Source organism: Dama dama, chromosome 10 (assembly GCF_033118175.1).
Source record: "Dama dama isolate Ldn47 chromosome 10, ASM3311817v1, whole genome shotgun sequence".
Taxonomy (NCBI): Eukaryota; Metazoa; Chordata; class Mammalia; order Artiodactyla; family Cervidae; genus Dama; species Dama dama.
This window is the reverse complement of record NC_083690.1, coordinates 35,611,606-35,635,146: the sequence shown is the minus strand read 5'-3', so window position 1 is coordinate 35,635,146 and position 23,541 is coordinate 35,611,606. Positions and strand designations below refer to the sequence as shown.

At 46.7% G+C, this 23,541-nt stretch overlaps 1 protein-coding gene across 3 annotated transcripts in view; it reads left to right on the top strand.

Moving 5' to 3' along the window:
* The first annotated feature begins 16,462 nt into the window (after positions 1 to 16,462).
* Positions 16,463 to 23,541, top strand: part of CUX1 (cut like homeobox 1) — a 347,872-nt gene continuing 340,793 nt past the window's right edge. The window contains exon 1 of one of the 3 annotated variants that reach the window (XM_061153494.1): positions 16,463 to 16,669. In XM_061153494.1, coding sequence (XP_061009477.1) covers positions 16,607 to 16,669 — 63 coding nt within the window. In that variant the 5' untranslated portion in view covers positions 16,463 to 16,606. The remainder of the gene's footprint in view (positions 16,670 to 23,541) is intronic. The other 2 variants (XM_061153492.1, XM_061153495.1) reach the window with 2 other exon arrangements.

The window sequence follows — 23,541 nt, the reverse complement described above, 5'->3', positions numbered from 1 at the left end:
ACTTTGGCTAACTGATGCGAAGGGCCAACTCATTGGGAAAGACCCTGATGCTGGGAAAAATTGAGGGCAGGAGGAGAAGGGGGTAACGGAGGATGAGATGGTTGGATAGCATCACAGACTCAGTGAACATAAGATTGAGCAAATTCCCGGAGATGGTGAAGGACAGAGAAGCCTGATGTGCTGCAGTCAGAGGTCGCAGAGAGTTGGACACAACTTACCAACTGAAGAGCGACAACAACAAATTCTGCATGCCAACAACAGGGGACAAAGTGAGCCCAATCCTAACTGAATTCCACCTTGCCAAGTTGCCTGTTTTCTTTATTTATTTTCATTCACTTTTATACAAATTAAATATATATTTTGAAATTCCTGCTGTATCATTCAGAGACCTACCAGGAAATGGAATTAAATGTAGATGATTCAAGGGCCGTGAAGAAGAGACAAGGGGCCACATGTGGACAAAATAAAGGGAGCCAACTAGGGATGTTGAGGCCCCCAAGATCAGTAATAACAGTAATAGCAGGGACTTCCTGGTCCAGTGTCTTAGACTCTGGGCTCCCAATGCAGGGGACCCAGGTTTGATCCCTGGTCAGGGAACTAGATCCCAAATGCTACAACTAAAGATCCTGCATGTTGCAATGAAGATCAAAGATCCTGTGTGCCACAACTAAGACCTCGCACAGCCAAGGAAATAAATAAAAATAAATATTAAAAAAAGTAGTAATAGCAGAAAGCACTACCCGTAGGCCTGGGCAGGGGGGCGTGGCTACAGGGGCCTGGTGGAAGCCAGAGATATAGGAGGATGCTCAAGTTCCAGAGGCAAAGACGGAATGGGGAAGCAAAGTTTCAGTCTCTCCTTCCTCCAGTCTCCACTCTCTTACCTCCTACAAAGCAGACACCTCCATAAGCCCAACCCAATGGAAAAACAGAGTGGAAGGGAAACTATAGGAGTAGCCTCCCTGTGGCTCAGGTATGGGATTCAAGGGCAGACGGTGGCTGCAGGTGTGGAGGAGGTAAACCAGAAGACCTGTGAACCTCTCAAGGATTGGCGGGGGTGGGGTGGGGGTGGAGGAGGGGTGTGTGGCAGGGACTCCTCAGGGAAATAGACGAAGGTGTCCAGGGCGAGAGTGTTCCCTAGGTGAATGTTGCTGAGACAGCAGAGTTGTTGATAAAGTCTTATCATAGAAGGAAAAGGAAAGTTAGGTTAGCTGGTTAATCCAAGATTTAGTCAAGATGGGAGAAATGGGAGGGAGGGGGCAGTGACTGCAATAGTTCCTCCCCGGCCTGTCTGTATTGATCAACCAAACCGATAACCGCCAGCTGTCCCGTCCCTTTGTGCTGTGAATTCACAGCCATAATGTGTGTACATCTGGCCCTTGACGAGAGTTCATGGAGGCTGAGTAATGTTTGGATGGAGGGAAAAAAAAATGATTGCGTACGGCAATATGATCCCCAGCAATCGACAGCTGGTGATAGAGGCGCTTTCAATCTTTTATTTTGTCTCGGGCTGAGCAGCTAAGTCTGGTGTTTAGCCGTATTTTGTATTGATTTCCAAAATGACAAAGAAAATTTCCAAAGCTGTCAAACAAATATGAGACATTTATGAAATGAAGTGATGTTTCACTGCCATTTCTGCTTTCTTCCTCATCTATTATGGATATTTCATTAGCGATTAGTCAGAAACTTTTGAAGCTAGCTTCGGAGTTTGTCATTTAGAGCTTTCATACCAATTTCCTTAAAAACGCGAGAAATATCACCCCTATAAATAAAGCACAAGGCTCAGCACAGAGGCAAGGCATGCAAGGCAGAAAGGCAAACATGATTTCCAAGTATATGCAATTATGAAAAATAGAATAACAAAGTAGGCAATGTTTCAAATTAAGTTCCTAAATGTACATTTCATTTAAGCTTAATAAAATATCACTTAGATTGCAGTAATACCATTTAATTATTAAAAATCCTATCCAACCAGATTAATAACTATCTAAAAGATGCTTGTCTAAATTCTAAATTTCCCCTCCACTCAGCAGTCCCTCATTATGAAGACTATCCCTCATTTTAGAAAGAATTTCCTTCTGTCCCTCAAAGACCTGCTGAGAACTCATTTTTAACACTGTAAATTATTTACAGTAGGAGCTTGGAAATGCAAAGCAAAACAGGAACATTGTCACAGATGCATCGGTTTATGTTTATTTTTCAGCTACTATATCTTCTTGGGCTCAGGCGAATTTTAAAGAAATGTCACTCCCAAAGATCTACAACTAGCCTGTGCTGGTACACATGCTAGGTACTTTCCCAGACTGTGAACATCTGTTATCTTAATTACTCTTCGCAAGAAGTCTGTGAGGCAAGTATTATTGCCCCCATTTTACAAATGGGAAAAGAGAGGCTTGAGGAGGTCATTGTCAGTAAGCAGGAGGGCCTGCTGACCCCACTTGTCCTGCCTCACCATTTATGCTTTTGGGAAGATTCCTTAGAGTAGGAAATGACAACCCACTCCAGTATTCTTGCCTGGAAAATTCCATAGACAGAGAAACCTGGTGGACTATAGTCCATGGGGTAGCAAAGAGTTGGACACGACTGAGCAAGCACACATACCACCTTCCTTGACACATTGTGTGAGTGTCTCTAAATTGATGGTTTTATTAACCAGTGATTTGACATGGAAGTTCAATGTCACAGGGTAAGAGTTTGGGGACTTGGCAAACAGGACATGCTGAGGGAAGTTTTTGTCTACGTTTAAATTTTGTTTTTGAAGTTTCTGTTGTCCTTTTGTGGTTGCCTTTGACTTGATGGTTATTGTAATCTCAGCCTCAGGACACTAAACAATCAGACCTCAGTTGCTCAGTGAAATCAGTGTTGGGTGGGAAGGCTGTTTTTAATCCATGAGATCCATTGCTTCTTTTGTTGAGTTTGGGCTTCAGAGCCTTTGGACGCCAGGGGAAGCTTCAGGATTCACTCAACTATGGCACCGTGTTGGCAAGTCAGAGTGATGGGACCAGTGGTTCAAGAATAGAGGTCCAGAGTCTGAGAAGGCAAGGCCATTACCATGGTTACAGCAAAGCCCAGAATTGATAGGTTGTATAGTGGGGGTGGGAGGGAAGGATGGTGGAAAATGACAGATGGTCCTTCCTCCTCTATGAATGGGGGGGACAAGGAGACAAGGGCCATCCACTCCCAGTACTGTTATCCCAGAACTTTCGAGGCGTTGAAGGAACCTTGATCCAGAGACTCCTGGCTGGGCCTGAGAAGGTCTTCTGTCTGGTTCACTACCTCCAGGGACAAAGCTGGCTCACTGTGGATCATTAGCATATGACTTGAAAACAAGATAACAGTTGTTAATTTCAGGTCCTCCAAGAAGAGAAGTTGTCACTTCTTGGCTGCAAGTCATTATTTGTCGCTATGTTAGGAAGGCCAGGGGCACATAAGAACACTTTCTTTACTTTTTTAAAAAATATACTTTAGAACAGTTTTTTTTTTTTTTTTTTTTTTTTTTAATTTTTTGACTGCACTGTTTGGCTCAGAGGACCTTAGTTCCCCGACCACAGATCAAACCCTGGTCCATGGCAGTGAAAGCACCGAGTCCTAACCACTGGATGGCCAAGGAATTCCTTAGGATAATATTAGATACGCAGAAATGCTGAGCAGATAGTATAGAAATTCCCATGTTAGGAATCCCATTAACATTTTGTGTTAGTATGGTACATTTGTTACAATTAATGGCCCTTATTGGTGTGCTATTATTAACTAAAGTTCACAGTTTACATTAGGGTTCACTCTTTGTTTTTAAAAAAATCATTATTATTTTAAGATTTTTATTGAAATATAGTTGATTTGGGGGCTTCCCAGGTGGCGCTAGTGGTAAAAAGAAAACTCCTTCTGCCAATGCAAGAGACTTGAGTTCGATCCCTGAGTAAGGAAGATCCCCTGGAGTAGGAAATGTCACCCCACTCCAGTATTCTTGCCTGGAAAATTCCATGAGCAGAGGAGCCTGGCAGGCTACAGTCCATGGGGCCACAAAGAGTCGGACATGAGTGAGTGACTGAGCACATACATGGTTGTGTATTTGCTTCAGGTATACATTAGAGTGTTAGATTCAGCCACACATATGTATATATATCTGTGTGTGTGTGCACACTCATACTAAATCTCATCAGTCGTGAATGACTTTTTGTGACCCTATGGACTGTAGTCCGCTAGGCTCCTCTGTCCATGGGATTCTCCAGGCAAGAATACTGGAGTGGATTGCCATTTCCTTCTCCAAGGGACCTTCCCAACTCAAGGATCAGAACCCATGTCTCCTGTGTTGGCAGGCAGTTTGTTTACCACAGAGCCACCAGGAAAGCCCTATATATATATATTTTTTTTTTTTCTCTTTTCACATTCTCTTCTCTTATAGAGCATTACAAGATATTGAGTATACTACCCTGTACTATACAGTAGGTCCTTGTTGGTTATCTGTTTTATATATAACATGTATATGTTATGTATTATGTATATGTTATGTTATGTATATGGTATGTATATGGTATGTATATGTTAATCCCAAACTCCTAATTTATCCCTCCCCCTACCCAGGGTTCATTCTTTGTGTTATGTATTTGTTGCATTTTGAGATATGCATAAGGGCATGTGTCTACCATTGCAGCATCATACAGAAGAGTTTTCCCCCTTTAAACTGCAGTGCTGTGGACCTCAGACATTTTGATCATTCTGAAATTAAGCAGAAACCATACTCCTGGAACAAGAAAGTGTAGACAATTCTCTTACTTCCAATGGGCTGTGAACATTCTACAATGTGGAGCTGGTGAACAAACACGGTGATAGATAGGAAAAAGTTAGAGATACAAAAGATAGAAAAAAGTTAAAGACAGAAAAGTATAAAATGGAGTTGCCAGGAGAGAGAGGAGACAAAAATTCCCTTCTGGAGTGAGGAATAAGGAAGAGGAAGCATAAAACTTTACTGAGTGATGTCTGTGCCCATGTCTAATACTTCCAGTATATTAATTAATTCTTCAATCCTACAAGGTAGGTACAATAATTCTTTTCTTTCACAGCTAAGGAGGAACAGGCACAGTGTTTAAGCAGTGTAGGTCCAAGGACATAGAGAAAGAACATGTAGGAATTAGGGTTTGGATCCAGGCAGCCTGGGAATGTGCTTTTAACTTCCATCGTGAGACAGAAGTCAGTACATCACTTCATCTGTTGTTCACCACAGCCTTGCGGGATTTATCATTGTTGTTTAATTGCTAAGTTGTGTTCGACTCTTTGCGACACCATGGACTGCATCACACCAGGCTTCCCTGTCCTTCACTCTCTCCTGCAGTTTGCTCAAATTTATGTCCATTGAGCCTGTGGATGCCAACCAACTATCTCATCCTCTGTCGCCCCCTTCTCCTGCCCTCAATCAACATCAGGCTGCTTTCCAATGTGTCGGCTCTTTGCATCAGGTGGCCAAAGTTTTGGAGCTTCAGCTTCAGCATCAGTCCTTCTTTCGCCCTATAGGATGGGTTAGTTTTGATTCAGATAATCCAGGAGGGGACACAGAGGCTCAGAGGTTAAGTAAGCAGCTCAGTTACTCGCCCAGCTACGAAGCTACAGAGCCTAGGGTTTGCACACAGGCCTGTCCCGTCTGAAGTCCATGCCCGTGACCTTCTCTGCCCCTTGGCCGGATCTCCACTGAGGAGGGTGGGTGAGGGGTTTCACTTTTCTGCTCGTCTGAATAGCGATCGCTGCAATTGTTCTAGGGAGCTCAAGAGAGGCAGTTTTTAAGAGAAGCAGTGGCAGGAAATTTGGTCTATTGTTTGAAACAAGAGGTGCAAACAAGTCTCCTCTTTGAAGTGCTGAATAACAGATTCCGCTGGGAATGGAAAGGCGAGAAGCTACAAGATTCTTGAGCTGGTGTCAAATAAGCTCGGCCCAGGGCAGAGGGGGAAGAGGCGGCCCTCAGGGAAACTGGGGCAGGGTTTATTTGAAGACAACGTCTTAAATAGACCAGGCTACAGAGAACAGGAGCGGGGAGGGAAGGGGGCGGGGGGGGGGTGGTTTGCCAGCTATCATTCCTTTCCACACCCCCCATCTTAGGCAGCCTGTTTTTGAAGGAAAACATAGCATCCAAAGGTGTGGGGGGAAGGCGACCGGCTCAACGGTAAAATGCAGAGCTGTTTCAAAAGAAAACAAAACCAAACCCCACCACCTGGTTCGACTCGGTTGGTAATAAAAAGCTATCGGATGAACGGAGCTTGTGTAAACTAATCCCACCTCCCACTCACGAGTCAGCATTAAATTTTGGAAGGAGAGAGGGGAAGATACCGAACTTGGAATGACTTGTAATCGCTTTACTAAACTGCACGCCTTCAACTCTGATAGAGTATCCATGACCCCACCCTCCCAGCCAGACTTGAAGCCGGAATGGGATTGTTAATCAGATCCTTCCCCAGACAGTCCATTAGACCAGACTCCCCGAAAGTGAGGAAGTCAGAACCCTGGGCAATTAGCAAGGAGATTCCCAATGATGACTAGGGAAACACACCCTTCTCCAACTGTTTAGATTGCCAAACATCCGTCTTCTTGTACTTAAGGGGGACTTTTGACTCTGCCCATAGTCTCTTCGTTTGCAATCGATGACTCATTCAAGACCAAGGTCAGGTGATCGATCTTTATTATAGATGCCCTGGGCCAGGGTGTCTGGAGCCTTCACTGCTGCAGAGAAATGTCTGGAGACGATAGCTCCCCCGGGAAGGACTACTGGCGAGCAGGCTGCTGCAAGGTAAGATGGAGGGAACCCATCCTGGGCAGGTAATACCTGGCACTTCCTGAAGGGGTGGAAGAGAGGCAACCTGTCCGACCTTCCAGGTAAGTTGTGACCAGTGTGGGGCTCAGGTGTTACGGAGCAGCTGCAGGTTAGTCTATGGCGATGCAGAAAGCCCAGGTTTGACTCACCAGTGAGCAAGTCACACAGGAGAAGTCTCTTTACCTCTCTGAGCCTCAGTCTTCTTACATGTAAAAGGGGAAGAAGGCTTCTTGCCTTGCACACCTGCTTGGGGATCAGAGATAGAGCTGTGTGGTGGGCAGGACAGAGGGCAGATGCTGGATGGATAATGATTGTTGTTATTAGACAGTTTCACAGGAAAAGGTGACTCTTCCAGGCTTGTGACTTTCAATCTGGCCTTTCCACCCTCAGGACATCAGTAGATAATAGGATGCTCTGCATGGCTCTGTCTCTCATCCCCTCCCAAGACTTCCCATACATATGTTTCATTTGGGGGAGGTAGGACCTCAGAATTCCCCAGAGGCGAACGATGTCTAATGGAGGTGCAGGACTGAGGCAGAGTGGGGCTGGGTGCCTTGGACCCTGATGTCTCATGAGCAGCAACACACCTTCATGTGGTTGGGGTTTTCGGGGACTTGACCTCCACCAGAGACTATTTTCCTGCGCCTATCCAATAACCCATAAGATGGAACCAATTTTGTGTTTTTAATGTCTTCTCAGCCAGATTGTAAACTCTCACCAAGGCCAGAGCTACTGCATTTCATAGGGCTTTACCTACATCATCTACCTTGCTGTCTCGCCTCCCCCTTGGTGTACATGCCCATGTGCGCGCACACACATATTTTCTTTACTTTTATTAAAGTGGTCCAATGTTTCTCTACCATTAGCTGCTCCAAGATAACACTAAAAAAGCATCCTGTTACAGTTTTATATACCTTAAGATGTGTTCTAGGCTAGCATAAGCATTTGATGATGGGACAGTGGGCCAATAAAGCCAATATCATGTACAGAATACAAATACAATTTTATTGAACAAAATTAAGACCTTCACAGTTCATGGTTCACTGAGGCTAAACAAAGACTAGGCAATTTTTTTAATCCTTTACAAAAATTTCACATACGCATCCCCTTTACCCCCAAAGATTAAAATAGCCTGCCCAAATGTTGTCAAAACAAAATTGCTTCAGGAACTACTGCAGGTTTGGATTGTCTTTATTTCATGGCACGTTTGGGAAAGCAGGAAACTTTGCTTTGCTCTTGATGGCTGTGGTCTCAATTCTGATGTACAAAATGAAAGATTACCAGGTAAACAGGCCTGGAAGCAGAACACGAGCGTAGTCCTTGCCAAGGTCAGGCCTATCAAGGGTTTTATTCTGGTAATAAGGGCTTACGTTGCCAAAACAAAGAAGGCTGAAGGATCACAGAGCTCTATGGCAAGAAGAATGAAAGTCAGGAAAGTGAAAGCTGTTTAATAACTAGCAACGATATGGCAAGAGATGGGAGGGCGGTATGGGGAGGTCCCCCCTCACTTTGGGATTTCTTCTTGTGGTGCTCAGGTGGACAAGGAGCAAGGAACACTCTCAGGCTCCAAACCTGGCACACAGCAGGCCCTCGATAAATATTTGCTGGAGGAATAAATAAATAAACTCATCAATTACTTCTGAAAGGCATTTGGGAGGGGGCAACTGGGATCATGTCATTAAATGGTGATCAGAAAATCAAGCAGGTGCTTGGCAGCTTCGTTGAAAAAAATCCAACCTCTCCATCAAACAGCTTTTGGGTGTTCTTTTGGGTTCACTTCAGTCTGCTTGTCTGTAAAATGGTATGAAAATATGAGCAGGAATGCAGAGAAGCAAAGTTAGGGTAGGTGGCTATATTGCAGTTGAAGGAGATTAAATAATGACAACTGACTTTTATGGGGTGCTTAGCGTATGCAGGTAGAGCTGGAAACATTTTATGTGGATTTTCTGCTTGACATGTGCAGACAGACTCAACAAGGTTAGATAACATGCACAAGGTCAAAGCATTTTTCACCAGGATCGCAGCCCAATCTGACTGTGTAGCTGTGTGCTTCAAAGCAAACCACTTTTCCTTAACGCTGCTGTTTAGATGCTGCCAATAGGGTAAAGGTCTTTTTGGAGACAATGAGCTGAAAACGGACATTCTCCTGGAAATGGGTCATTCTCTGGAACAGCACGCCACTTGGCAGCACCACGGCTCATCATCCAAAATGGCAGACTCCCACTTGCTTCTCCCCAGATGCCGCCTGCGTCTTCCCTCTTGGCCAGCCTTTAAGATCCCAGCCTGCTCTCCGCCTCCTGGGCTTCCAGCCGAACCGTCCACTCGCCGTTTCCATTCCTTTTATGAGCTTTCTTCTGTGCTACCTTGCGCCTTCTTCTCCTGACCCCGCATACCCTCCCTGTTTCTTTCCACCTCTTACATCCTGCCCTGTCCAACACCCCATCATTTCTGAACTCTTCTGCTCATCTAAACTGAGAACTAATCTCAGTTCGTTGCTCAGATCAAAACTAATGCTTTGGGCGCGTGTCAGTCTGGTATCAGTTTCTTTCCTGGGTGCTGTCTTCTGCTTAAGTTGAATCATTGTCTTCCTTACCCCCCACATGTTATTGCTCTATTTCCAACAAAAGTGTAAGCTTCTAAGGGCAGAGGCCTTTTCCACTGTTTCTGTGTTTCTTTATAGTGTTTGACCCAGTGCTTTGCTCAACAGATAGTGATTGGTGATGAGGCAGTGGACATTCCAGCATGACTGGTACAACCCTTATCTGCCCCTACCTCTCAAACCTTTTTAAAGAACACAGAATTCTACACACCCAGTTTGGCATCTGGCCTCATAATTGTGGTCCCTTTCTCCACTCGACCATAATGACTTCAATTCTCTCAAACACCTCTATCTTTTAATATCCACTTCAATTAGCAATAATAGAACAACACTTTGCACCTTTATATGATCTTTCCTTAGAGAAAGCAAAAGCATTTTACAAGAAAGTATTAATTATTCCCATTTTACAGGCAGGAAACCCGAGGCAAAGTCAAAGAGTGACTCAGTGGCAAAATTAGGAGATCTTTCCCTCTCTGTTTTCAATGGTCTGCACAATCATATCGCACTACCTCTTCTAGGTTAGAGTTAAGTTACTGTTGAAAGACAACATACCAGGCTTTTTCACCATCCTTATATTTCCTACATTATAAAAGTACTATATGCTCATGTAGAAATTATAGCAAATAGAGAAATATTAAAGAAAAGAAAACTTACTCATAAATTCCTTGTCCAGAGACACTCACTGTTTTCTGGCAGTCTGTGTGTCTATGGAATATTCTATTCTTTGTAACTGAGCTCACTGTATATCCCATTTTCCTCTTAAATGATATATGTTATACCATGTCACTACATATTTTACTAAACATAATTTTTAATGACTACCCAATATTTCACCATTTATTTAATAATTTCTGTGTTGCTCAGTTATGTTTGACTCTTTGAGGCCCCATGGACTATAGCCTGCTAGGATCCTCTGTTCATGGGATTCTCCAGGCAAGAATACTGGCATGGATAGCCATCCCCTTCTCCAGGGGATCTTCCCAACCTAGGGATAGAACTAGGGTCTCCTGCATTGCAGGCGGATTCTTTACGGTCTGAGACACCAGGGAAGTGTACTGTTGGACTTTCATATTGCTCCATTTTGTTGTTTATTTGTTTGGTTTATTTGTTACCAGAAATATCTCTTGGATGAAAGTATTTGCATTTTATTCTTTGCTTTAACATGTATGCTTTCCAGATTATGTGTGTGTGAATATTCTCATAAGAAAAAAATATTGCTAGATTAGAGGCCCACTTTCCTGGCTTCTTCCCTTTATCTGACACACAAACAAAATTCTGACATCCTATGATGTCAGAGATCCTAAGAGATCCTGCTAGCTACTAAACCTCTAAAGATATACTAATAGAGAGTCTCAAAGCTGACACTAGATCAAATATTTAATGTGAATGAGAGAATGAAAAAACTTTCTTACTCCTTGCTAGATATATCAGATTCCCTCTTTTCCACTGGAACAAGCTTTCAAAATCTTACAAACCACACTTACCCAGGAAAAAATAATACACAGTCTGACAACGCTTATGACAAAAGAAAATCTAATTACATTTCATGAAAACAAATCTTCATTCAACTCCAAGTGTACAACTGCAGAGATGTGTCATCAAGTATCTTGCGGAGAAACAAAACAATATTTTGCTTCATGACATGAACAGAATTTCAAAAACCGTGTCCCTGCCCTAGAAGTCCTGGCACCAGGGACATAGTTGTGTGTTTAAAATATTGGATGGCAAACTGGTATTTTAAAAGCAATATTAATAAGGAAAGGTAAGTATAAATAGAATGCATAGGGTTCATGTCTCTCAGGAGGAAAGAAAAGGAATTAATACAGGGCCTTAGCACAGAACTTGAACTTTGCATTAAACAAGATAATAATAATATTTATATAGTCCTTGACATATATCAAGCCTTTCAGACTACTGATGATATACACTATTAATTTCTAGTGATTCAGCAGTGACATCAGTGAGAGTCATACAGGATGGCGTTTATTTCAATAGCATACGGGAAATATGTAATATGACACGTATGTGGGCCTCTAATGAGGAAGAAGAGGCAAAGGGGGAATTGAGATGTGATATTCTAATAACTCTGAACTTCAAGAAAGTTTATATTTAAACAAGTTTGCTAAAAAAAGACTGAGTCGGGGGCCATGTGGCTGGTGAGACGGAGTTTGGGAACTTGTGGGGTGATTAGGAATCCTGGATCCCTCTCAAGGGGTTGGAAGTCCCAAGGTAGTAAGCCCTTGATTCTATTGTGTTAGTGATTCAGTCACATCTGACTCTAGCCCTCCAGGCTCCTCTGTCCCGGGAGTTCTCCAAGCAAGAATACTGGACTGGGTAGCCATTCCCTTCTCCAGGGGATCTTCCTGACCCAGGGATTGAACCCTGGTCTCCTGCCTTATAGGCAGATTCTTTGCCATCTGAACCATCAGGAAAAGCTGAATGTATTGTCTAAGCAAAAGATGGAGCTCCGTCTGAAAGATCCAACAGCAAGCCTTTTTGTTTGAGACATGCAGAGAACACAACGTAATCATTAGAGGTGTGGAAAGATACCTAGAGCTAGTGACATTGACATATGCTGTCCAGAAGTGGAAAGCAGACTTAAGTGGTGGGCCAGAAATTAAGTCTTTGAAGATTCCAGAAAAGGGTCTTGAAACTGAGCAATGCTGTCACCAGAGAGGGGCTGAGGGGGTGGTGAATAGGAGAGTCTACTGTTTAGAAATCATTATAGTTTGTTCTTACAAGTTTGGCAGGTTCTTGGTACAATTATACAACTACACATACATTTGGCGTATAGAGATGAATTATGTACTCTGCATGTAATTACATGTAGCAAAATGTGTACTTTTATTTGGTGGGTATTTACATAGTACAGTGAATCGTGTACTCAGAAATAATTAACATAAAGTATTATTAAAAAAAAAAAACAAAACAAAAGTAGTTTGGTTTTCTTGAGCTTCAAAAAAAAATAAAAAAAGAATCTGGAATCTTTCTTTCATTTATTCCAATAGTCCATGCCAAATTGTTCTGGAAGGCTGTCGCCAGAGAAAAGGAAGATGCTGTAATTTCCCTCTGTTATTCATAATCTTTTGATTTAAGGAAAAGGCCTTTTCAAAGTTAAAGTGTCTCAACACTGCTGTCTGGACTTAGATATTCCTAACTTTAAAACATTTGCAGATTCAGTCAACTTGAATGAATAAATACCTAGATATTATTTTCAGCTTCTCTATTTGTAAAACTGAGATTCTCATATGACTTATAAGGAATATGAATCGTTTTTTTTTAATTAGACATCAAAAAGTAGCCATGTCTTTATGTTTATTTATGAATAAATTATGAAGCAAACATTTAGCTTTATGTGTTGTCTTTGGTTATCCAAAATATTTCTTATTGGAAACTATTCAAAACCAATTCTAATTTGAAAGCAAAAATACTCAGAAAGTGAATTAAGGTTTTAGAATTGAATCTCTTTTCTTTTTAAAACTATCCCATGGGACACAAGATTTCTGAATTTTTTCATTATTCTTGGAGTTGGGTTAAAAACTATTCTCCAACTTTTTCTGGAGATAAAGTTTGTAGGTGAAACTTAATTTTAAGAGTTCTTTATAAATAAGATCTTAGAAGATAGGGACTCTTGTGAGGAGTAAAGAGGATGGCTTTTTTTTTTTTTTTAAATAATGGCCTACATTGTAAGAGATTTTTCAGTTTGGAAGAAATTCTTGATGTTTAATTCCTTGAAGGAATTAGGTTAACTATGTCAGAACGATTACTAAATTAGAATCTTTAGGAAACAGAGTAATATATTTTCCTTTATTGGGGCTATCAAAGGAGGACATATTTAGTAATAATCAACCCATATGGCATTTTAGAGAATTTGCCAATTTTCACCTTAATTGATTTACTCAAGTATATGTAGCTGTCGGGAGACAAGAGGGTCCGCCAACACCAGGAGGGTAGGAAAGTGTGAACTTCAGAAATGCTTTCTAATGTTCTGTAAGTTACATTCATTAGTATTATCACAATACCATTATGGCCCCTGAATTTTTCTGAGGCAAGATAAAATCGGTCAGAAAAGAAATTTAGGCATTCTGGAGTCATATTTCTTTGTCTGATCTGGTATGAAACTGTAATTGTTTAAAGGTTTCAGGAACAAACATCATTTTGGTCAGTCCTCCCATCTGATTACTTGGGGCTTGATTTTTGAAAGGTTGAGATGGTGAATTAGTCATATACTTGGAAACTGGAAGTTTTCTTTCCCTAAAGGGAGAGCCTGAACATCAATGTCTCTGGGTTGTTTTCCTTGTGCTTCATTCTAAGTCATACCGTTTTCAAGTCAAGATGCTTCTTGTTTCCTGGGCCAGTTATCTCGCCAACCTGTCACTGTCTCACACTTTGTTCTAGGTGCTTATAGCCATTATTCTTGTAGATGCTAATAGACTTCTAGGTCCTAAAACCTTTCCACTTTCCGAATATTTTATACAGTACACAGTTTATATAGATCTACTATATTTGGATGTTAGCAGGTCCTCATGATCTACTTACATGGAGGCTAAAAATCAATCTGTAAAAAAAAAGGAAGAAATTAACCTTTTAAATTAGCTATAAGTTGTTCTTATTCTGTGTCTATACTCAAGAAAAGTAAAACGTTCTTTAAAAAGTTTTTTCAGGTCTCTGCTGATTCTTTCAGTCAGCTAATTTTTGATCAGTGACATATCTGTAGTGCTTTTCCTTAAAAATGGTAACATTTTGTGGTGCTCGCAAAGTTATTCTAAACTCTCCCTCCCACCTCAAAGAGCAGTTAGCCTTGTATAACTTAAAACGTTGGTAGAAGAAATCTAAATTTTATTTTAAAGAGAGCTTAACATCTGGGCCATTGAATGTAGTGTTTTTTCGCCTAAGTCCAGTTAACATGTAAATAACGTAAATATTACCAGAAATGTGACCCAGGGTATTTAATACACATCCAAATTTATTTCTGAAATATTGCCGTGGATTCAGAATCCTGAATTCCAACCAGATGTATTTCTGGAGTATTACACAGGTCATATATATTTCACTTTATTTTGGTTCAAACCCTGGGGATCGACACGATAATTAGATTGAGAACATCTGCACCAAATCCAAACCGTTTCCCTGATCCTTTCTTGAGCCTTCCCCACCGGAGGGATTTTTTTTTTTTAACCCCTGCACTTTTTGTCTAGTCACCTTTAGGGCAATTCCGAGGTCTCGCCTGTCTGCCACCGCACAAATGGGAGGGAAAGGCAGACGTATCCTTAAGTATGGATACGAGAAATCTTTAGATGTGGCATTGCGTCGGGACAGGAGTCGCCAGAGGTGGCCATGCCGTTTCCCGCCAGGGGCCTGGCTCTGGGACAGGGCGTGGCCAGGCGCGGGGCGCGCGGGTGGGCACGTGCGCAGGGACCCGAGGACGCGAGTGTCGGGGCGCCGCTGCCCTCTACCGGGCGGCGCGGTCGGAGCTGCAGCGCGGACGCCGGCCGCCCGCGCGCGGGCTCGGGCGCCCCACACCGGGGCGGCCCTCGGCTTCCCGGGGTCGGGAGTGCCCTGCCTGGCGCCGCGTCACTGCATCTGGGGCCGAGGCTCCCGGCGCCCGAGCGCTCCCACCCACCTGCTTCCTGCCCCCGCCTCTGGTCAAAACTGCGGCGGAGACGCCCAGGGAACCCCCCTTGCAGACCTCGGGAGTCGTGCGTTGTCGAAACTGACGCTCGTGGTCGCCAGTGCCAGACCTAGGGGCGCGTATGTTCTCCAAATCCTGGGGACTTTCATTTCCAGTCCCTTCATTCAAAAAGGCTGAGTTCACTCCAACTATCAGCGTTAAAACTTTCGAACTCAGTTGAAAAGCAATTATATCCCACTTACATGTTTTATTTTGTATTCCCTACAGATTTTATTTACATATAATTTTCAAGATTAAGGAATTTGGGGATTTGTTTTAACTAATTACACGTTAAATGAAGTACGAGAGAGTAAAAGTACTGTATTCCTGCTGGAAACTCAAACTCACACGTGTGTGTAATCAATTAAAGATGACGATCATAAAACTTGTGCTTTTTGCCAGGTTTTCTGCGAAGAAAGAAATCAAAAGAAAATTGACTTTGGGGGTTTAGCATTCCTGTAAGCCGGGGACCTTGTAAGTGTACCCACACTTTCCAAGTTTTTGCACCCAAACCGATGTGTCTGAAACCACAGGAAATTTCTGGGGCTGTTTCGCTGAAGCGGTGTGGGGGGATACAGAACTGGGCTCCAAGACTTTTCCTGTCGTGGCCCAAGCTGGCAGAGCTCGGGCAGGTGGGGGCCACTGGAGCCCCTCGCCACCGGGGGTGCGGGGCGGCGCGGTACCGCGCGGCCACTGTGCGGGACGCTGACTGGTGCAGCGACACGGGGGTCAGTGCTGCCTTCTCCCGGCCCGGTGCCCCCCAACGTGAAACACTGTTCCCGGCTGACTCGGTCTGTGAATCCGGCTGGGGCGCAGCGAAGAGGTGTGCGGCCGCCGATCGCCGGCACGCCTCGTATCCGCCCCGCGGCCGTGGGCCAGGTTCGCGCGGGGTCGGGGCTCGGGCAGGTGGTCGCGGCTGCTCCGCGCGCTCGGCGCCCCGCAGGAGGGCGAGCGCAAAGCGGCGCGGGGCTGGCGCTCGCCGACCAAACGGCCGCCGGCTCCCTGCCCAGGGTCCAGGAGGGGCTGCGCGGAGTCGGCAACGGCGACCCCCGCACCGCCCCCCCCCCCCCCCCCACCCTGCCAGCCCCACCCCAGGCGCGCCCGAAAACCGCCCCAGGTGAGCCGGCCTCGGGGCCCTCCCGCGGGGGGCCCAGGGGCGCCCCCCTCTCGTCGCCCTCCAGCGCCCCCTCGGGGCCGGGTCGGCGGCAGCCGCCGCCGCCCCGCCAGGGCCGGGGTCTCGGGAGGGGCGGGGGTCGCGGGCCTGGCGGCGGGCGCCGCGGGGGAGCGGGCAGGGGCCGCGCGCGCGCGCGCGCGAGGGGCCCGGCGGCTGCGGCCCGCCGCGCCCTCGGGCTCCGGCTCCGGCTCCGGCTCGGGCTCGCCATGGCTGCGGCGGCGCCGTGAGGAGGAGTCCGCGTGCTCCGTGGCGGCGGCGGCGGCCGGCTCCAGGCCGGGTTTTGGCGCCGCCCGCCTGCTGCCTCCTGGCGGCTCCTGAACTCCAGCCCCCTCTCTATCAGCCTCTCACTCCGTCTCAATATGTCTCAAGATGGCGGCCAATGTGGGATCGATGTTTCAATATTGGAAGCGCTTTGATTTACAGCAGCTGCAGGTCAGGCTTCTCCTCGCTCGGCCTCTCGCCCGGGGGTGGGGGCTGCGGGCGGTCGCGGCCTCCCCCCGGGACCCCGGGCCGCCCGGCCGCCGGGGGGCCGCGGCGGCGGGGAGGAGGGGGGTGCCGGGGGAACGCGGGGCCGAGTCGGGGACAAGTCCCTCTCGCTCCCCGGCCCCCATTGATAACTCGCTTGATCAGAAATTGATCCTCTTTGTTCAATTCATCGATCAGCCCAAGATGGCGCCGGGAGCCGCCGCCGCCGCCACCGCTGCCCCCGGTGTCGGCCCCCACCCCGGGGCGCCCCCCCCTCCCCCCGGCCCTGCGCCGCCGCCGCCGCGGGACCCGGGGAGGGGGCGGCCCCGGCGGCCCGCGGGGCGCGCGCGCGAGCCGGGGGAGCGGGCGGCTGGCTGGCGGGCGGGCGGGCGGCGGCGGCGGCCGCTGCGCCAGGAGGGGGCTGCGGCCCGGAGGCGGCGGCAGCGCCCGGTCGCGCGCCCCGCGCCCCCCGGCCCGCCGTATTCCCGGGGAAAGTTTGTGGGGAGTTGCTGTGGGGGTGAAGCGCCTGCCTCTCCAGGAGGAGCCGCCGGCGCGGCGGAGCTGGGGCTGGTGGCGCTGTGGTGCCGCCGGCTCGGGGGAGGGTCAGAGCGGCCACCGGCGGCGGCGGCGGCGCGGCCCGGCTCGGCTCCGGCCAGGCGGGCGGGTGGCCGGGCGGGCGTCCGCGCTCCCCGGGCCCCGGCAGGCTGGGGTCCCGGCCGCCGCCGCCCCCCGCCCCCAATCCTGGGCTGTCAGCGGGCCGGGACCGCGCCGCCGCTCCCGCGCCCGGAGTGGGGCTCCCTCTGCGTGGACCCCGGGGTTTGTTTACGTCCGGGCGGGTGCCCGGGGGCCACCCGCAGACCCCGCAGTCGTCCGGCTCTTTTGTGTGCCTGCGCGAGCGGCGCGGACCGGCCCCTCCGCGGCCGGGAACCCGGGTAGGGGCGCTCGGGGAAACTTGCGGGAGGCAGCGGGCGCCTGGCACGCGGACTCCGGGGGTCGGGGTGCCCCAGGGGCGCGGGTGCGGGCGCCGGCGCCGGACTGCAACTTTCCCCGAGCGCAGGCCCGTCTCTGCGCCCGGGTGCGCGGTCTGTCGCGGCCCGGGGCGCTTGCTCCACGCCGCCTATCCGGGCGGCCTTCGCCCCGCTCCCGGGGCTTCCCGCGGCCTCCAGTGACCCATCAGCTCCTCTCGGATCTTCTCCTCCGAGGTCCTGCCCTCCCAGCAGGGTCCGCGGCGGGTGGCGGGGGGGGGGGGGTGGGCAATGGAGAGCGCGGCGGGTCCGCTCCGAAATGCCTATCCCGATCGTGTTCTCGAAAGCAAAGCCCCGGGTGTCCCACTGGACAGCGGTGTGCCAGGCCGTGGTCCATGCACCCAACCCCAGGCGCCGAGGGGGGATCGTTCTGGGGCTCCCTATCCGTCGCCCGAGCCGCAGCCGTGCCCAGGGGGCGCGTTCCTGCCTGCCACCCACCACCCCGGGGAGCAGCGCGCCCTCGGGGTCCGCCTGGGACCTGCCAGCTCCGCGCTGGCGGCTCCTGGACAGCCCCGGGACTCTGCCAGGTGGATGTTGTGCGTAGCCGGAGCCAAGTTGAAGGTGAGCGGCGTGTGGGCCAGAAGCTCGGCGAGCGCTGGCCTTGGGGGTTGGAGAGGTGTCTGCGGCTTAGAGGGGCCCGTGGCGGCCGGGCGCTCCGGGTTGGGGAGGGTCCCTCAGCGTCCCTGTGGGACAGCTATTGCTCTCAGATCTAAGGTGTGCTTGAAGGTAAACTTGGCCGAACTTTCCTAACCCGGAGCACTGGTGATAGTGACCTACAGTACTTTTAGGAGGAAAGGAAATGAACTCCAGATGCTGACTTGCATGAAATTCAGCGGATTGGATTAAAACGTATGTAAACGGAGTCTGACAACTTTAATTGTATATGCTTGTTTTCTGCCCTTGCCTGCGTAGTAAGGGCGATAAAGCAGACTCATGGCCGTTATAAGATTTCTTCAAATTTCTCACTTAACTAGGAAGAAGACTATGTGAAATATGTATTTCCGATAAGATTAAAACTTAAAGGAGTTTGAGTGTTTATTGACTAAAATAGATTACTCCAAAGTGTCTGTTGTGTAAATTAGATTCCTGAGTGTAATGAACACAGCCGAATGGCATTTTTGATAAATTGGTCTACCCTGTTTTAGTAAAAATAGCTCCCTTTTACCATAATTTAATTCCTGAGCTTACTGTAAAACCCGTTGTGGAGTTTTAGGAGACAAACCTTAATTTTTTTTTTCCCCTTGTCTTCCTAAATGTGACATTCCAGTCTAATACCAAGGTGGTTTCTTTCTTAAGTGTCTTGGCAAAAACTGCTTGGGAGATGGATTCGGTTTCTCGGGAGTTATTAGATTTTATGACCTCTTTGATCCCCCACCCACTCCTTGGTGATTAGTTACATCTTCAATGTAGTACTTGGGGGGGGGGGGGTTGCATTTAGGTGTGTAACTAATGAAAAGTTTCTCTGTCAGTTCATGAGCAAGAACTTTCTTGAATTTAAAAAATTCTTTATTTGAGCCTCGTTCTCTTCACTGAGCAGCCTACTGGTTTTTGGTGATGGATGGAAGATTTGGCCTTAGACGGTTTTCGAATGCCACTTCATCACCTGTTTGAAAACCTTCAGTTGCCTATGGGATGCCCAGGTTCTAGAAGGTGAAAGTGGTTCTTTCTCCGGGCCCTGAAGAGGCCTTTTGAGTTGATATCTGGTTTAGCGTCATCTCTGTTCCCACAGACAGTAAGGGAGCCAGGGCCATTGCAGTTTGAGAAGAGAGAATTCATTAGTTTCAGACTCCTCTCATCTTTCCAGAACCCCTTATTCCGAGCTCGGGTTGCCTGCGGAGCGAAGTGAGGGTGGTGCTATTGCTACCTGAGGGTAAAGAGACTGGGTCCCCCAGGGTCCAGTTGGGAGCCCCTCGCTCGACACAGGGACCCGGGGCTGAGCCCTGGGCCCTCGGCCCGGTCCGCCGTGAGGCTGCTTGGGGACGTGGAGCGAGTGCCCAGGAAGGGTTTCTGCAGCCGGAGCTGTGTTTTGTTTCCTTTTTAGTCCCACAGTCTTGTGGTGTGGGAGTTTCAGGGCTCTGGCCTTGCTAAGACTAGTTGGACAAGTTTTTTATCCTATCCCAGACTTGTAAAAACCAGGCTTTTTTTTTTTTTTTTTTTAAGTAAGAAAAACACCATTGTATAAATTTGCCTTTTAAATACACGTTTGGAAAGAGGACACTTTCTAAAACAAGCTCATGTAACTCTGTATGTTAGGGTAGCTTTTTGCCAGTGCCTGGCTTCCCTTCGGAGCATTATTCCTACATGGTGACTAGTCTTTCCCTTTAAGGAACCTCTGCAGAAGTAACCTTTAAACGTTTTCCTCTTTTTTTTTTTTCAAAATAAGAAAGCAATTTCATTTTTGCTGCAAGTCCATTTTCTGGGTGCTTTTATTTTGTTTTCTCCTGTTAAGGAAGTGTGTATGTTACCAGCCATCCAGGAGGCTTCCCCAAACGAAGTATATTATTTTGATTACAATTTGTATCTCATCTAGGACCGTTTAAAATAAAGAGTAAACAAATAGGGGACAGGGTTCTACACAGCTGCTGCCTTTGTTTTTTTGGTTCTCTTAATATCAGCGTCTTAGAGATTGTGTGTGGGAAGGGGTCATTATCAGTTGATTAAAGTTTTTCTTCCCCCCATGAAACCATGCGTAGGTTTTTTCTGGGGGGGCGTGTGGGGGGAGTTGTATGTTTGCTTGCTTTTTTAAAAAAGTGTAAGTCAGGGAAGAGGTTAAGTTATGCAGCACCTCTTGCAGTGGTGGGTCCGTAGAGGCCCCCTTCTCCCTTTTCCCCCAGTTTCACCCATCTGCCTGTGGTTAGCGACATGAGAAAGTGGGGAAGGGACAGATTGCCTCTCCTCAGGAATAACTCTCCTAATCCACTGAGCTGACCTTAAAAATGCTGTCTGGTGAGTCAGTTGAGCCCAAGACCTTTAGTGACTGTTGCAAAAGTCCTCTGCCCTGTTGTATGCAATTCAAACAAACCCATCAGGGTTTGCTTGGGGCGGGATGGGGGGAAGGTAGGCTGGGTGGGGGCATAAGGGGTCCCTGTTCAGAAGCACCAGGCTGTACCTTGCGACCCCCCCAACTTTGCGTCTGCCTGGAGCAGTCAGTAGTCTAAACTCCTCCTGAGGCTGTGCTCACATCCTAAGAGAAAAAACAAGGCTCCCAGTAGAAAAACCCATGTGTGTTTTCAGCTCATCTGTAAAAGCACCAGGAACATCCACAGTGAAATGAAGGGAGGACAAAATTGTTGAAGGAAAAGTTGTATATTTTTTAAAAAGAGAAATCCATCGTGTGAAAAATCCCTTTTAAAAAGAGAAATCCATCGTGTGAAAAATCCTGCAAGGGCTAGGCTGGATTCCTACCTGTACTTCCATATTTTTTCAGTTCACATGATTGGCCTCATGTCAATTTCACCGATTTAAAAGACAGTTGTATCTGATGGACTGTAACACAGCGATAACAAAAAACTGTAAACACTAAATATATAGGATCTTGATTTTTAAAAATTATTTAAAAACCCATTTTAATGTATTATATACATTATATAACATAAAACATTCATATATGTGTGTGTGTATATATATATATAAAGTAGCTTTCCCTATGACAGATCTGATTTTTACAAGTAATTGTCAAAGACCGAAATTCGTGTATTTCATCCTATTGTTTTGTCTGAAGCCTTTGCGTTATGGCTGCAGAGAGATAGTTTTGGTTTCAGCTGAAATTCCCCTGCCTCTGATTGTTTAAACCAGACCCTTAATCTTATTTTAACATACTTAAAATGTTCAAAAAAACCCGGAAGAATTGTTTTGTATAAGTAGCAAGTGAATGTAGTTTAAACACTCAAGCAATTCTGGTATCTAATTGAAAACAGGTGGAATTCTTGGAATCCCGTGTTTGAATCTTATTATAGCAAAGCACAGAGACACTTCTTACGTATGGCCATTCATTTTGTCCAAGCCTTCTGAAGAGGGGCTCTGTGCTCCTGTGCCCCACTGCAGTTTATACCTGGATGTTCAGTCGTGCTGGGCACTTTAGGGACCGGATGCCCATGTGTGCTTGACACTGAGAAAACTCTGTGAGGGATGATCATGGAGTGAAGAGGGAACTTTAATGGCATAATTAGACAAGCGATTTGATATCTGTGTTATACAACTAATAATGGCAAAGAAATTGTGAATCCATTTGTGATTTCTGATTTAGTAAACATTTGTTGACATGAGCATTTGGATGCATTTTATTATACCCTGATAAAGATTTAGAATAAATTAACTTTCCCTAAGCACATCTAGAGCTGTAACCTTAAATAGCAACCAAACCAAACAAAAAGCCAGGTTAAGGGGGTATGTCAATAAAATGTCCATGGTGGGGCCCTCTAGATTATCCCAGTCATTTTTCTTCTCTTACTTTTCCAAGCTGGCTGATAGCCTTGGTTTCATTGTATGTTTAAGAACCAGGTTTCAGTTGGTGTTTAGGTGTTGATTTGTATTGACCTGTTGGTCCCGTCGACGTCTTGGATTTCCTGAGGTGTAGTCAGTCCTGCTTTTCAGCTGTGTTCTGGGAAAGTTGGTGGAGGAGAAGGGTCTCAGGCTGGGCTGAAGGTGTTCTGGCAGGGGGCTACTGGGATTGAGGGGGGACCTGTGGCATTGCCCGCATTTGTACCATGGCTTGAAGCCATGGCTTTAAGACACCTGGGCTAAGGCACCTGGGCTGTGACTTAAAAACTCTGTGTGCTACCCTGTTCATTTAATGCGACACAGTTAAACGTAATGAGGGCAAACAGCTCTTCCTGAAAGACATCTAATTTGTTACAGAACCCATCAAGAACCTTTCCTTTGAAAAGTAAACAACTCTCTAATAGAAATAATTCTAATTCTTGCTATAATTAAATTCTGATGGGGTGATGTTAATGCACAAAATAAATGTTGTCAGTTTTCCTCATTTGAGTCTGCAGACTTTTCCTTACTGCAGGAGGCCCCGGGGCAGGCAGGCAAGAGGCAAAGATTTTGTGTTTATTAGCGCCTTGGACCTGTGGCAGCCCAGGGGAAGTTCTTCAGATGTGATTGGTAGGATCCCTGAGCAAGACGTCTCCCCCCACCCAGTTCTTAGGAACACCACCAGGGGACAGGTGACTGGAAAGGATTGGGGGTGGAAGTATTCAGTCCTCCCAAGAATTTACCCAGCCCTGCAGAGCAGCTGGAAGAATAGCCAGGTAGGAGACTGACATGACAGTGACTAGATTCCACTTCCTCCTCTGAGGCACTTGTGAAGTTGGGAAAGGTGAGTGGTCCCACCTTTTATAAAACACGAGAGGCCACGGTCAGGGCTACCGGGTCTTCCTTGTGGCCGACTCAGTCAGCTGACAATTGAAATCCTGGACGCTTCTGACTGTGATTTATGAAGTTCATGTTGGAAGAAATTACCAGAGCTTGCTCAGAAGCTTGTTCTTTCTTAGCATTGACCCGAGTATACCGGCACAGGGCCTGTTTTCTTAAAGACATCATTCTCTTTGACTGTGTTTATCTAATAAGTTAAAGCAGTTAACTTTTTTTAAGTTATGCATAGTTGTGAGGTGTCTTGAGTTTGGTTAAGGGAAAAACAAATTGACAAATTAGCTCTTTCTTAAGTGAACGTTGCGAAATTGTGAGAAATAGAATGCCATTCCTACTGTCATTAAAATTTTATTTGGGTGTTGACAGCTTTTTGCTAAATGTAAGATGTTCAGATCCTGTCCACCCAGCTGTAAAACAAAAAAAGAAAATACCCAAAAA